Below are 12,648 nucleotides of genomic sequence, written 5' to 3'. Positions count from 1 at the left end.
CATTCTGACGTGCTGATCGTGTTCTGTTTGTGATTTCGAGAACACCCGAAAGTCGTCCAAGTATATAATCAAAAAACGGTCTAGGTAGTCCTGGAAAATATCATTGACAAAATGCTGGAATGTTGCGGGGGCTCCACATAATCCGAAATTCATGACTAGTGTTTCAAATAATCCGAATTTGGTCTGGAAGGTGGTTTTCCATTCGTCCCCTTCTCTAATGCGAACCAAATTGTAAGCCCCGCAAAGCTCCAGTTTGGTGTAAACCTTGGCCCCCCGGAGTCAATCCAATAGGTCCGCGATCAGTGGCAATGGGTAGCGGTTCCGCTTTGTGATGTTGTTCAGTGCTCGATAGTCCACGACCAAGCATAGGTCTCCTGATTTCTTTTTCACAAACATCACCGGGGAAGCGGCTGGGGATTGGGAGGGCCTGATAAACCCCTTGCGGAGGTTTGTCTCTATAAACTCCCTGAGAGCTTCCTGCTCTGGTTCAGTCAGGGAGTAGAGGTGTCCTTGCGGAATTGGGGCCCCCTCCACCAGATCAATGGCACAGTCATAGGGTCTATGTGGGGGTAGTTTCTCGGCTTCTTTTTCATTGAAAACATCCCAAAAATCCGAATATTTCTTGGGCAGGGTGATGATGGGTTCTGTGTCTGTGGCATTGCAGACCCTGGCGACTAGGCAATGGTTTTGGCAATACTTTGAAGCGAACTGCAGTTCCCTGTTAGACCAGGAGATGTTTGGGTCATGGAGTGTCAACCACAGGATACCCAAGATCACGGGGAAATGAGGAACCTCAGTAACGAAGAAGGAGATTTCTTCCATGTGTTCTCTTATCCACATTCTGGTGGGCTCGGTCCATTGGCTTACTGGACCTGTCTTCAGGGGTCGGCCGTCTATGGCTTGCACCACCCGGGCGTTCTTGAAATCATGATATTGTAGTCCCAGGGAGTTAGCATAGTCTCTATCGATGAAATTGTTTGTTGCCCCTGAGTCTATCATGGCATGGATCATGACGGGTCCCTTTTTTACTGACCACAGTGTGACCACCAGGAGAAATAGGACCCCCGTTTGCGGCTCTTGAGTGGAGTTTTTGACCGGGTTGGCGAGCCCCTCTACACCCGGTCGCTGGCTTCCCCCGCCGGCTTTGTTCCAGCCGCCTCGGCAGCCTCCGCTTCCGCGGAGGACGCCGCCGCCAGATGGGCGGGGGGCTTCTTCTTGGCTGGGCACTCCCTGGCGAAGTGGCCCCCATTCCCACAGTACCAGCACAGATTCAAGCGTTGGCGGCGGGCCTTTTCTGCAACATCCAGCCTGGGGCGCACATTGCCCAGTTGCATCGGCTCCTCCTTGCTTCCCATGGGGTTAGTGGCTGGCTGTGGGGGTCTCCATACCGGACGAGGCTGGACACTGGCAGAAGAGGGGGGTTTTACTCCGGCTCTTCCACTCTGGCCTCGGAGCCACTGTTTCTTGTTGGCGAGCAGGACTTCAGCCCGTAAACAATGGGCAATGAGTCTTTCAAGAGTCCCAGGGGGATCCACCTTAGAGATTTCTTCCTGCATCTCAAGATTGAGGCCCTCGCGAAATTGTCCTCTGAGGGCTATGTCGTTCCAGCCGGTGTTTTGAGCCAACACCCGGAACTCGGCTATGTACCGGGACAGCGGTCTGTCCCCTTGGAAGAGGCGTCGGAGTTTGTGGCCGGCCGCCTCTTCATCATCCTCGATTCCCCAGGTGTTTCGAAGATGGACCAGGAATTCCTGTGCGGTGTTTAAGTGCGTGGAACCCGCATCGTACAGCGCCATCGCCCATGTGGCCGCAGGTCCATCTAGGAGACTGTAAATCCATGCCACCTTGACATCTTCTTGGGGAAACTCGGTGTGGCGGGCTTCTAGGTATGCCATGCACTGGCGACGAAAAACATGAACCTTGGAGGCTTCTCCGGAGAATTTGGTTGGTAGTGCTAGGGCAGGGAGTCGGACTCCGTGATCCTTCAAGCCCCGAATTTCTCCCTCTTGCTCTCGAAGTCTGTCCCGGATCCGGTTGAATTCATCCTGGGAAATGGTGTAACTGGGTGGTAGCTGGGTAGGGCCGCCCGCTCCGGCTCCTGGTGTAACAGACATATTGGCCTTAGGTTGCTTGGTGCTTTTGTGGCGGAGTCAAACTGTCAGACCCCTGGCAGCAGGGCACCAAGAACCATACACGGAGGCCAATCTCTATCTAATATCTTTATTAAGGAAATGTATAAAAGCAATAAAAACAAGTGAAGAATATAGTTCAGAAGCAGACCCTTCAAATGAGGTCAAATATAGTCCAAAAATGTATTGTCCAATAAATGATATTAGAGTTCAAAGTTTTTATCCGATACCGAAACACACACTATTGCCAAGCAATAGTGTGGGGAAATGTCTGAGTCTCAGGAGTCCTAGGTAGCTTGACAACAAGGCTGGATACAAGGCTGGATACAAGGCTGGATACAAGGCAAACAGTGATTCTTAGAACAAGGTCCGTGGTTAAAAGCAAGCAAGGCAAGTCTTGAATACTTAATCCGGGAAGCAAGGAACTGGGGTTACGAAGTCCACACACGATCTTACTCCTGAAGCTGCTCTTTTGACTCCGCAAAGATTCTCCCGCGTCAGGCACCTATATTGGGGTCTCGTTTTCCCGCCAACAACCTCTTTCCCTAGAGAACGGGAAGCGAAACCCAACTTTGTCCAGATGCAAGACTCCTTAGAATTTCCCAAGGGAAGCAGGTCTAATCAGCCTGTTGTTTGGCAGCAATCCGTAAACTCCTGCGATTCTGTTCCCTGACTCCTCTGTCAGCACAGTAGGATTCTTTTCTAGGGAACGGAGGCGAGGAATGTCCAAGGTCTGTTTTACTGAATTCTTGGGGACAAACATCAACATCCGGCAGGTGAAAGGACTCCGGCTCTTGTTGAACCGGCGAAAACCCCATGTTTTCGTCTTCATCTGCCACGATGGCACTAGGAGCAGGACTACAAGGCCCATGAGGGATCACAATTATTAAATATGGTTTTCTGTGCGTGATCAGATGGTGACTACTGGATGGCAAATGTTCTATATCAGAAACTAGAGCTGATGTGGTCTATCCAATGCAATTTTCTGAATCAGCACTCCAAATGACCAAACCAAATCTAAAGTTGACCAAAAACTGATTCATAACCCTTTTGGTACTAATGTTAGAGAGTGGTCCATGGTCAAAGTGATTCCTGTTAATATGGTCCCTGGTCAAGTAGTCCTCAGTCAAAGTGGTCCCTGGTCAAAGTGGTCCCTGGTCAAGTAGTCTCTGGTCAAGTAGTCCTTGGTCAAAGTAGTCCCTGGTCAAAGTAGTCCCTTGTCAAGTGGTCTCTGGTCAAAGTGGTCCCTGGTCAAAGTGGTCCCTGGTCAAAGTGGTCCCTGATCAAGTGATCCCTAGTCAAAGGGGTCCCTGGTCAAGTGGTCCCTGGTCAAGTGGTCCCTGGTCAAAGTGGTCTCTGGCCAAGTGGTCCCTGGTCAAAAAAAAGTTGAGAACCATTGCTCTATAAGGAAAAAGAAGGGGTTATAAACTGAAAGTTTTTGCCCAACACAAACTTATTGGACCGGGTCAGTCTCTTGATCAAAAGTCTGCCATTAGCTATCATTTGCTGACACAGGGGCACAGGAAATTGTCTTATTTCATCTTGATCTATTTAGAAACCTAGTTCCCACTGCTTTCCAGCTCTTTGACATGGAGCTAGAAAACGTTAAGTTTTGGAGTGAGGCTGCAATGGCCACGCTGTCTGGGGATTTGGTTGAAAGTGGTTCATTGGGGTCCCAGGTGTATACCATCTGCATTGCCTGAGCTACATCCCTTCCCTATTTTAGATGCCATGGGAATAAAGGAGTAGGTGCCCCACTTTGGGAGGACCCCCTATAAATGCCACATACTGTTGGCATTATTTCAGAGGATATTTAAAATTCATGGGGCCACTAAGGCATTGGGCGATTTGAAGGTACATACATGGATATATACATACTCAACTTTTGGTGGAGGAATGAATCTGTGTCCCAAAAAAGTATTTTTATTGTATTTTATTTATTTATTTTACATTTTTACATTCATCTTTTAATTATTTAATGCATTTGCTCTGTTTTTAATTTATATATTGTCATGTTTGCTGTTAGTGCCTTGAATCCCTGTATTGGGAAAAGGCAGGATGAAAATAAAGAATAAACAACAGAAAAATAAATAAAGATGAAATAGTTGATGATCTTCAAGCTTTTCACTTCCCACTGTCCTGAACAGCACTAGACAAAAAGTTACTGAAGCTTTTTGAATTGGTTACACTCCTTTTTCAAAGTATTTGTGTTTTCCAGGTGCAGATTTCATTACTATTGTGGAAAGTGATGCCTCTAAGCCATTCATGGGCAATAATGATCCAACCATGTGGTTAGGAGAAAAACTTGGTTTTTATACAGATTTTGGCCCAAGTACCCGAGATCATACTTGGGGGTGAGTCTGGAATATTTGGATACCAAGACAGAGAAGTAGGCAATTAAAGATATCTGTGTTATATAAACTGCAATGGAAATAATGTGTTGTGACAAATAAAGAGCTTATCATCTCTCTTGGTTTTCTATGAAGACTGGTAGGCTGGATCTACACCACCCTATATCCCAGGATCTGATTCCAGATTATCTGCTTTGAACTGGATTACATGAGTCTACGCTGCCATATAATCCGGGATAAACAGATAATGTGGAAGCAGATCCTGGAATATAGGGCAGTGTAGATCCACCTTCAGTAATGTTTCTGGCTGGGAACTGTAGTAAACAGCAGAACAATTCTAAATGTAGCCAGCAAAAAAGTAAAAATGATGGCTGGTAGGAGGCATTAATAAAAGGTTATTGGCTATTAGGCTCAGTTTCAAATTGAATATCACCTTAGGGAATGTTTAGACAGAAACATACATCATAAACATATAAACAAACAATATCCGAATCCTTCTAAGTCAGGGCTATTTTCAATAGCCTTTCAATGCTGGATGAATCTCCTCCTCAATAAATATATTCAGGAGGAGCCATGTTGGTTTACATTATACCTTGAAGCTAAAAGTTTCTTTACTTGTATTGCAGGATAATGGTCCTGTCAAGGTACCCGATTGTGAAATCCAGGCATCATCTTCTCCCCTCTCCTGAAGGAGAGATAGCACCGGCCATCTCCATGACTGTAAACTTTACAGGGAAGCTGGTGGATTTTGTCGTTGCTCATTTTGGGAATGAAGAGTATGTATGAAAATAATTTCCTAGAGAGGAAAAATTATGGAAAATCATACATTTTTGTTTCATCTTTTAAAATGGTTGGAGATAGCAACCTTTTTAAGCCTCCTCTATTTGATGTTTGTCTGTGTCGGTTTATTTCCTGAAGTTTATGTCTTCTTTGGCTTGCAGTTTCCTTAGCTCTATGTACTTAAAGCAGACTGGTTCAGTGACTGTTTAGAATGTTCAGTTTTAAAAGGATGACAGAAGTCAGTTGAGGCTTGAGTCTGTTTGTGTGGAGAAGCCAGTGTTAGAAATTAGAAGTCAGTTGAGGCTTGAGTTTCTTTGGAAGTAGACTATTATAAAAAAAGAGCTATACAAAGCAATATAGTTTTAAAGAGACTGTTAAAAATTATAAGTTAAAGATACAAGCGGAAACATTTTAAAGCTTAACCTGACAAGAAATGTACCTGTATATTTAAATACATGAAGTTGTGAGTAAAACAAACATGTTATTTTAAAAGAAGCCTACTTGAATCTTTGTCTGCTGAGAGCATTGAATAGAAACAAGATATTTATGTTCCTAGTGATCTTCCATTACTCAGTAAACTAAGGGAACACTTCCTGAAATTCTGCTACCCAGTAGGCTTTGATCCTAAAAGGTCATAATGCAATACTCCTATAGATTAGGATCCTAACAGGCCATAATCCATCATCTCAATAACATTTCCTTTTTTTCTCCAGTCATTTATGAGAAAATAACTCACAGGTTTTTTGAACCATAGTTTTCTGTGTGTATGACAGAACTGTAGACCTGATTAGTCCAGGCCTACAACTCCCATCACTTCCAGCTAGTATGACATTACTGGGGTAAAGCTGGATTAATATGTGTGAACAGAATGGGTACTTGGGATCTGCTGAAGTTTAATTTTCCAGGACACCTTTTGGATACCAAAATCCATGGACGCTTGAGTCTCATTGCATACAACAGGGAAGTAAAATGACATCCCTTATATAAAATGGCAAAATCAAGGTTTCCTTTATGGAATATTTTCAGGCTGTGGATGATTACTTTCATAGACCAGGAGAGATCTGATTGCACCTATACTAATTTCTCATAATTTGGTTACTCAAATGTTGTGAGGTGTTATGAAGAGCCCAGGAGTTGCATTGTATCTGTGATTGTGAACCCTGATAATTTACAGATGAACACTCTGGCAAAAGATTCCGGAGGGAGGAATGGCAAAAAATAAATCCTTTCTTTAAATTTGCTTGTTATACAAAAATGATGCTTGTCAGATTCAGTGTCTTATGGCAAACATATCCTGAATGTGCATAGGACTATTCTTTCAACAGCCATGAATTGTAGTTGGAGATTGCCAAGAATGTTTGTAGTGCCCTCTATCCTATCCTATCCTATCCTATCCTATCCATCGTCGATCCACTCCTTTGGGCTTCACACAAATCTATCATTTGCCAAAATACACAATCCTGTGCTTTTCTATTTCTGGCCGAACAGCTTAACCATTGGTTAAACCCATCGAGTGCGAAGTCTGCCGAAGGGCCGCTTGTGGTCTCTTGGTATTCAGTTCGTGAGTCGACATGTCCATTGATTGTCTTTTGTTCGTAATATATGCCCTGCCCGTCTTCTTTTTACTTCATAGATTTCCTTGACCACGTCATGTACTCCGGTTCTTTGGCACAGCTCTTTATTGCTGACTGTATCTCTTTTTGTCACACTACACATCCTTCTTTCCATTGCTCTTTGAGACACCACCACTTTTCCTCCTCTATTTTGCTGTTGCCCGTTTCATGTAGTGTCCATCATCTTTTCTTTAGAAAAGGTTTTTCTAAAATTTTATCAATTTTTTCAGAGAAGATTTGGATAGAAAGCTCCAAGCAGAAGCTGCTTCCAGTCTACTGAGGATGAGTTCTGATCAGGTTGCATTTCTAGGATATGTCACATCATCTCCTGGTTCCAGAGATTACAAGCAATTAGTTGAAAATGGCAATGTTAAGGTATTACAACATGAATTGTGTTCATAACAATGTATCTACTAATTAATTTTAAAAGTCAAGATCTGTTACAGGACAGCTCAGTGACATGGGCATAGCTTTATGTTCCAATAGATCAGTGGTTCTCAACCTGTGGGTCCCCAGGAATTTTGGCCTAAAACTCCCAGAAATCCCAGCCAGTTTACCAGCTGTTCGAATTTTTGGGAGTTGAAGGCCAAAACATTTTCTCTCTGTGTTGTCCAGAGGAGTAGCTGTATAGTAACGAAGATGCATACTTGCAGGTTTTTTTGTAACAGTTGTGTGTCATGCCAAATTGTCTCTGCAGGAATTCCTTCCTAAACATAATAACTAAATGGATGGCAATTCTGTTCCCTTTTGTATCTGATCACCTTAATTGTCACCCCTAACCAACTTTAACAGTACAATGTTATCAACATATACTCAAAAGTAATTCCCACCAAATTCAGTGGATTCCAGGTGAAAATGTGAAGTGGTGTAGACTAAGACACAAACCTCTACATATAAATGTAACATGTGAATCAAAGATCTTACAGGTTCCTAAGAATGGGAAGCTGACCTTTCCCCCTTTTAAGGTAAAGGTTTCCCCTGATGTTAAGTCCAGTCATGTCTGACCCTGGGGGTTGATGCTCATCTCCATTTCTAAGCCGAAGAGCCGGCGTTGTCCGTAGACACCTCCAAGGTCATGTGGCCGGCATGACCGCATGGAGCGCCGTTACCTTCCCGCTGGAGGCAAAAATACCTATTCACTGATTTACTTCCGGATTGGTATGCTTAGATCTTGGCAAGGACGTCAACTTTGAAGTAGCCTTAACCACTATTAACCATCATTATCCAGTCAGGATGAGGTCCCTATCAGCTCTCACTTCTTTAATTACATCCTTCTTGCGTACCTGGGAGTAAAGAGTGTACAGCCCTCTAAATATTATAGACTGCAAGTGTCAACACACGGTTGACACTGGCTGCCCTGGTTAAGGCTGATGGGAGGTGCAATTCAGCAATATCTGGAGGGCTATACATTTTCCCCATAGTATAAATATATATTCAGTGTATACCTTTTGCTGGAAGGAATAGTATAAATATTCTGAAATTTTATCTCACATTCACATGTTGTCTGGAGCAGTTTCTGTTTCTACATATTTCTGGTTGTCACCTGGTTCATCCAAGGTCTCACTACATACCAGTTCCCGTTAGTTTTTCCCAGTTATTCAAGAACATGATCATAATATGCTGCAGTTCCCATAGTTGTAGCTTTGGAAAAAATGCTACTATGATGATATAAATGGTTGTCAGCTGTCCCACCATATGGTCCAAACTCAATACATTTCTTTAGTCATGTGCAAGAATTTCCATGTTCAGAGACTGCACTTTTATAAAAACGTATAGCTTCACGTTTTCCAAACCACACAAACATATTGTGATATATTTATTTTCTTGAATCTGGGAGAACATCATTTGTTAATGATTTTTTCATTTGGCCTCTATTCACTTACTCTTAGGACATTGACAACACAGATCATGACAGGTGGTGCAGCTATATAATGTATCGTGGCTTAATAAGGTATGTCTATCAAATAACTTGATTGTTTCCCTCTAGCCCATTTCTCTACTGTTCTAAAGACTGTTCTTGCCTTATGTTTGTCCTCACTTTATGACATATTGCAGGCATTCCAGGAATTGCTCGAGGGGTGGGGAGCACACTCAGAACATATACCACCAATTCTGTAACAACTGTATGACTGCCAGTGTGTTTCTAAGCAGTGGAAAGTGCTGTGGATTCTCTTTAAAGCCCCAAATAGCTTGGCAGGACCAGTCTATTTCAAGTATTGCTTATACCCTCTGCCGGAGGGAATAATCAGCTTTAATAGTTCACCCTTTGCAGAACTGGATAATTTTTACTGATAGTCTTGGTTGAATTTTGCACAGGATTCGGTAGTGGTTCTGCTAAAGTCCTAGAACAAGGGGTGACCAAGGTATATATGATCACTCCAAATATCTTCCAAAACATAGTTAGATTATTTCTTTAGTTTTGTGAGAATCTGCGAATGATGAAATTTGTGAAGTCAAGGTTGGAATGCAGACTTGAAACAAATGTGGCCAAGTGCCAGTTTAGAGTATTTGCACCTGATAAGAATGCCCAAAAGCAAGGCGAAGGAGCAAAGCACCCATATTTCTTGATGTCATTCCCACATCTGAAGCAACTCCTGTCTAGGAAGCCACCTCTGATTGCCTATAGGTGAGGCAGAAGTCCTATTATGCAAAGCCTTGTCTCTGTAGCAAATTATTCCCTGTTGTTGCTGAATGCTGATTTCAGTTCATGTTCAGAAACAGTTAACTACAGATGGATGCTAAAAGTTGTCTTTTACATTATAAGACGGAACACAATCACAAAGGCCAGATTCTAGTTTTGAAATCCCGAGTCAGAAATTACTGTATAAGCAATTGGATATTTTATGACATTGACAACATTGTATACCTTTATGGCAGATTGGGCTATGCTCGAATATCTCATGCTCACTTGAGTGACTCTGAACTCCAGATGGCAACTTTTAGAATCCCAGATGACCCAGATAATTATGCTGACAATGACAAACTCACCATCGACCCCAGTGAAGTCCCTAAAGAAATACACTTCAATTCACGGTTAGTGTATTTTAAACATAAATGATGTGTAACATTTTCAACAGGGTAGCTTGGGAACTCCAATCAGAATTGCACATAAATGATAGATGGGAAGTTTTATTGATTTGTTGATTTATTTGTTTGTTTACAGTATTTATATTCTGCCCTTCTCACCACGAAGGAGACTCAGGGTGGATCGCAGAACATACATATATGGCAAACATTCAGTGCTGTTTATACATAGACAATTGAGCATAAACAGAGGTATATGGGCTTTTCCCATCTTCGGCTTCTTGGAAGCTTGTGCTCAGTTCTGGCCACCGGGGGGGGGGGGGGGTGCTGTCGCTCCATCTCCCTGCCAAAAAGCTTTGTTCATAACTTCCTCCTTTTTTATTGAATCGCTGGCATTATCTTATGAGTGCCTTAATACCTCCTCGCTTTTAAGCGGTCACTATTTATCTACTCACATTTTACATTTGTGCTGCTAGGTAAGTGGAAGCTGGACTAAAGGTCTGGAGCTCACCCTGACCTGGGCTTCAAACTGTCAACCTCTTGACTGACAAGATTTATTGCAGCTGGTGGTTTAACCTGTTGTGCTAAAGCCCGGCTCTTTTACATACTGTTGAACAGTCTATACCTACAGTGTGGATTTAAAAGACTCAATTTTGTGATTCTGTTTCTATCACGAGTGATATATTAAAGAAATAATCTTCAGATGTTGAGGTTTTGTGTTTAGTTTTTCATTTGTAATTGAACTGAAGCTAGTGCTGTATTACCATATACATTTTATTGCAGAAATTTCACTGGATTCCACAGCACTTATATTGCAATCCTCTGTATCTGCTCAGTTAAGATATACTTGCAGATAACTGTATATAGGATTCTTCCAGATAAGTGTACAAAGACAGAAAGGGCTTAGGTATTTTAAAAACTTGTAGAAATTAATAGCAGGGCACTATAGGGACTTGTGGACCAAAAGGTCCCAGGTTCAAATGGCGGGAGCGGAATGAGTGCCCGCTGTTAGCCCCAGCTCCTGCCAACCTAGCAGTTTGAAAACATGCAAATGTGAGTAGATCAATAGGTACCGCTCCGGCAGGAAGGTAACAGCCCTCCATGTAGTCATGCCGGCCACATGACCTTGGAGGTGTCTACGGACAACGCCGGCTCTTCGGCTTAGAAATGGAGATGAGAACCAACCCCCAGAGTCAGTCACGACTGGACTTAACGTCAGGGGAAAACCTTTACCTTTTACTATAGGGAAAAGTCAAATTAGATGGTTTCATTCAAATCATGTAGATTCTTGCTATTTTTGAAATTCTGATTATGCTATAAAGGAATATGTATATTTACGTGATACAGCAAAACTATGTTCTTACGCAGATTTATTATTTATAGGTTTGGTTCCTATAAAGCAGAACACAATTATGAGTTGAATCATCGCTTTCACATGAGCACTCCAAAGTATTTCAAATAAGCAGACTAGAAAGCTAATACACCAACACAGTTCCAAGAAGGAGAAATCAACGACGATGACAAAGCCAAAAGAGATAAGAAGCACCTATTAAAAACCACCGCAAGTCTGTAAATGTCTCATGATCCAATTGAATTGACCATGCTCATTTAAAGTAATTCTTAGTGCAATCCTACATTTATCTCCTCGGATATAAGTTCCACTTCATTGATTGAATTTACTGCCAGGTATGAGAATATATAGCAGTGGTTCCCAACCTTTTTTTGACCAGGGACCACTTTGATCATTAGTACCAAAGGAGTTACGAATCAGTTTTTGGTCAACGGTAGATTTGGTTTAGTTATTTGGGTGCTGATTCAGAAAATTGCATTGGATAGACCGCATCTGCTCTAGTTTCTGATACAGAACATATGTCATCCAGTCATCACCATCTGCTCACCCACAGAAAACCATATTTAATAATTTAGAGCCGATGTGACTTATCCAATGTATTTTTCTGAATCAGCACCCCAAATAACCCCAGGAACAAGCCTAAAAATGAAGACACCAAAGCACCCCCGTTTCCAGGCACCACATGGAATGGCTCCACTCAAGGGGGAGGGAGAAGGAGGAGAAGCAGCAGTCAGGAGGCCTTTCTTGAGTAGTCAGCCTCTTCCCTCCTGACATCCCTATTGCCCGGCACTATGAGAGGGTTTCGCGAGACCAGTCGCTCTTGTTGCAACCGTGTAGTAACAGTGAGGCTGCGGTCCATATTTTAGTTCTTGGTGACCACTGGTGGTCCACAGACCATAGGTTGGTAACCACTGGTCTATAGAATTGAGTCATACAAGGATTTGCCTGGGTCTTTTAATTTCTTCTAGTTAGAGAGGATCACTCATATTGGACCCAGTTGTGTTCATATATTCAGATTGAGCATTGTATATTTCATATATATATTGGATGCAGAATTGAATTTTGTATTGCCTTAGATCATTTAACTTCTGAATCAAAAGAAATAACTAAATAAATTGCCAGTGTTCCAATCCTAATTGGTGTGCATAATCTTTGGTTTGCCCAGAAGAAGCATTGTGCAGAATATGAAAAGTGCATTATTAATTCATATCACAATATTCAGCATTTTTGGTGTACATTTTGGATTATACCCTGGCTGGGCTAACATCAACAGAATGTTGATGATTGTATGTGCTGGCTGGGCTAAAGATGTATTGGCTAGCTGGGTGTTGTATCACACATGAACTTTTTGTGAAAAAAAGAAAATAACTTGCTCCTTTTTGGTTTCAGCGATGAGAAAG

The 12,648-nt window shown here is 42.4% G+C and overlaps 1 protein-coding gene across 1 annotated transcript in view; it reads left to right on the top strand.

Annotated features, from left to right (window-relative positions):
- Positions 1 to 12,393, top strand: part of cwh43 (cell wall biogenesis 43 C-terminal homolog) — a 36,585-nt gene extending 24,192 nt beyond the window's left edge. The window contains exons 11-16 of the mRNA XM_003225318.4: positions 4,348 to 4,483; positions 5,107 to 5,256; positions 7,104 to 7,248; positions 8,763 to 8,824; positions 9,751 to 9,906; positions 11,281 to 12,393. Of these exons, the coding sequence (XP_003225366.3) occupies positions 4,348 to 4,483; positions 5,107 to 5,256; positions 7,104 to 7,248; positions 8,763 to 8,824; positions 9,751 to 9,906; positions 11,281 to 11,359 (728 nt within the window). The 3' untranslated portion in view covers positions 11,360 to 12,393. The remainder of the gene's footprint in view (positions 1 to 4,347; positions 4,484 to 5,106; positions 5,257 to 7,103; positions 7,249 to 8,762; positions 8,825 to 9,750; positions 9,907 to 11,280) is intronic.
- The last annotated feature ends 255 nt before the right edge of the window (positions 12,394 to 12,648 follow it).

This window comes from Anolis carolinensis, chromosome 5 (genome assembly GCF_035594765.1).
Source record: "Anolis carolinensis isolate JA03-04 chromosome 5, rAnoCar3.1.pri, whole genome shotgun sequence".
NCBI classification, from domain to species: Eukaryota; Metazoa; Chordata; class Lepidosauria; order Squamata; family Dactyloidae; genus Anolis; species Anolis carolinensis.
The sequence above is the reverse complement of the archived record's forward strand: the minus strand, read 5'-3'. Positions and strand labels throughout refer to the sequence as shown.